The 2,438-nt window shown below is 66.6% G+C and overlaps 1 protein-coding gene across 1 annotated transcript in view; it reads right to left on the bottom strand.

Moving 5' to 3' along the window:
- EMIHUDRAFT_449951 (hypothetical protein) overlaps positions 1–867 on the bottom strand; it is a gene marked incomplete at both ends in the record, with an annotated part of 3,564 nt that extends 2,697 nt beyond the window's left edge. The window contains one exon of the mRNA XM_005780726.1: positions 367–867. Within this exon, the coding sequence (XP_005780783.1) occupies positions 367–867 (501 nt within the window). The remainder of the gene's footprint in view (positions 1–366) is intronic.
- Positions 868–2,438: the final 1,571 nt, after the last annotated feature.

Here is a 2,438-nt window from a genome sequence, read left to right as displayed (position 1 = left end):
GGTGGGTGGGCCCGGTTGCTCCCGGGTTAAGTTGGCGCCCACAGACGGGTGGGCCAAGGGGGGCGGGCCCGCCCCCCCTTCTTGGTTTGATTGGAGAGCTTCCTTGCCGGGAGGAACTTTGTTGACCGCTTTCCGCCTTCGTCCATCTCAAAGGTCCTCCTTTCTCCTCCTCCTCCTCCTCCTCGAGCTCGTGCCGCCGCTTGCTGTCGCCCAACTACAAGCAGGCGGTGGTGCGGTGTGCGTGAGGAGTGGCGGCGGGGCGAGGGGCGGCGGCAGAGAAAGGGGCGGCGGCGGGGCGAGGGGCGGCAAGAGAGAGGCGGGGAGGGGGAGCGCCTGGGAGAGGGGCTGCTGCGGCGCGGTCAACACTGCCGCCGCACGCGGCTTTGACTTGGCCGCTCCAGAGGGCGAGCCCAGCTGGCACGGCTTCGTGACGAGCTTGGGGCGCTTGGCCGCGCTGCGCTCGGGATCGTCGCACTCTTCGGCTGGCGCGTGGCCTCGGGACGGCGGGTGGGTGCAGCCCGCCGACGCGACGCCCTTTGCGGGACGGCCGAAAGGCGCCTCGCCAGCCGCCTCGCCAGCCGCCTCGCCGGCCACCGCTGGTGCGGACCCGCGCGGCGAGCGGCGCGGACGCCAGTAGTGTGCCTCGCGGAACGCGCTATGGTCGACGGGTGTGGCGACGCGGAGGCGTTTCCCTTTCGACTGCTTTCCGACGCTGTGCTCGGAGAAGTCGTTCGAGTCCTCGCCCGACCCTAGCATCCACTTGACTTGCACCAGTTGCTTCTTGCGGTCGAAGTACACGACCGTGCCGATCTTCGTCGACAGGCCGGTGCCACAGGCTACGACCTGTCCCTTCTCCATGGTCGCCATGGCAAGAGTGAGCTCCGTCCTCCAGTCCTACAGGGTTCCGGCTCCTAGCCAGATAGGGGTCTGAGCGTCGCACCAAAACGCCCGGCCTACCTACCTATTGCGGGCGCCAATCGCCAGGCTCCGTGCCCCACCTACCTACCTATTCCCAGGCCGCGCAGCGAAGCGAAAAAATACCCGTTAGCCCTCTGTGAATAGGCTCCCAGCGCCCGCCGCGCGCCGGCTTGTACCGCGGTGCGCGCCGCTCGCGAGCCCGTCAGAGCATGGCCCCGTTCGCGGCTAAACTCTCCCGCGCGAGCGTATGTGCGCCAACGACGCCTGTGGTGGCTCACTGTACACTGACACTGTCTTCTCGTGTCCAGTCGTCCCAGTCTCTCCGTTCCCCGCGTCTCCTCCTTGCCTCGCGCGCCTCTTTTGTGGCCTCATCCCTAGCCGCCTTGCACGCTCTGATCCCCAGAACGCACTTCTCGTGGCGGGGCCCCTGATTCCCCGTTTCTTTTCTCCCTCTAGAATACGCCTGTCTGTGGTGCGCCCCATGTGGCACCCCGACCTGTTGTCTCACCCTGGCCCCTGAGATCGTTTTGGTCGTCACATTGTGATCCCCGACGTCGTCAAATGTCGCCCGCCTGTCAACCCGGCTACTTCGCGTAAATTCTTCTTTCTGGGCGTGCTTCGGTAACTTCTTCTGGATAGGCCGGAGAGGCCGCCTCAAAACGTCCGACGGGTGGACCCGGTGCGCTCTCACACGCTACCCCTGCTACATTGGGAGCCTGCGGTGGTTGCCAGGAATGGTCATTGACGCTTCCTCCTACCTGCGGGCTCACTCACGATCGCCCTCACCAGACCCCACGCTTGCGGTAGATGCTGACCGCGGCCCGTCAACCTGCCTGCAGGAGGAATTGGCCGACTCAGTGAGTCTACCACCTGGCGTGTGCCCCACCGCTCCCCGCGCCACTTCCCAGCTGAATCTGTCGGTGGTGCTCTCTTTTGAGCCACTGCCCTGTGACGGAATATCTCTCGTTTCTCTGTCACATTCAACACGGAGGGACGCCGCGCACGCATGCTCACAGCCCCACCACCCCACAGCCGCCCCGTCTCTCGGGCCGCGTCCCCTACCTCACTCAGGCCTTCTCCCACCTCGGCCCCCCGCAGGCTCTCGCGACCCTACCGCGCGACCCTGTCGCTCCTCCTCTCGAGTGCGTGCACCCCCCTCAGCCGCGCCACACCGCGCGAATCCCAGCCCCCGCCTCTCGTCGTCCGCGCGCGCTGCTCGCCTCGCAGTCGCCGCCGTTGGCGACCACGGAGCGGGCTCTCCCCAATGGGGGGGGCTACGAGATATCGGTTGGGTTCCGACCCCCGTTACTTCGTGTCTCTGTTGGTCGCCGCGGCAGCGGCGGAGGCAGCTAGGCCGACTTTCTTTCCTCCCCACCGCCCCCCTTCTGGCCACTTTAGCCCCCTCCTCACTTTACCCCCCCCCCCCCCCCCGAATAGTGAGTGGCCCCTCATCGCCGCTCTGTAGCGCGACAACCTCTCTGCGCCAAGCGGCAACTAAATCCTCCTCCGCGACGAAATGC

Source organism: Emiliania huxleyi (genome assembly GCF_000372725.1).
Source record: "Emiliania huxleyi CCMP1516 chromosome Unknown EMIHUscaffold_21, whole genome shotgun sequence".
Lineage (NCBI taxonomy): Eukaryota > Haptophyta > Isochrysidales > Noelaerhabdaceae > Emiliania > Emiliania huxleyi.
This window is presented reverse-complemented; position numbering and strand designations above follow the sequence as displayed.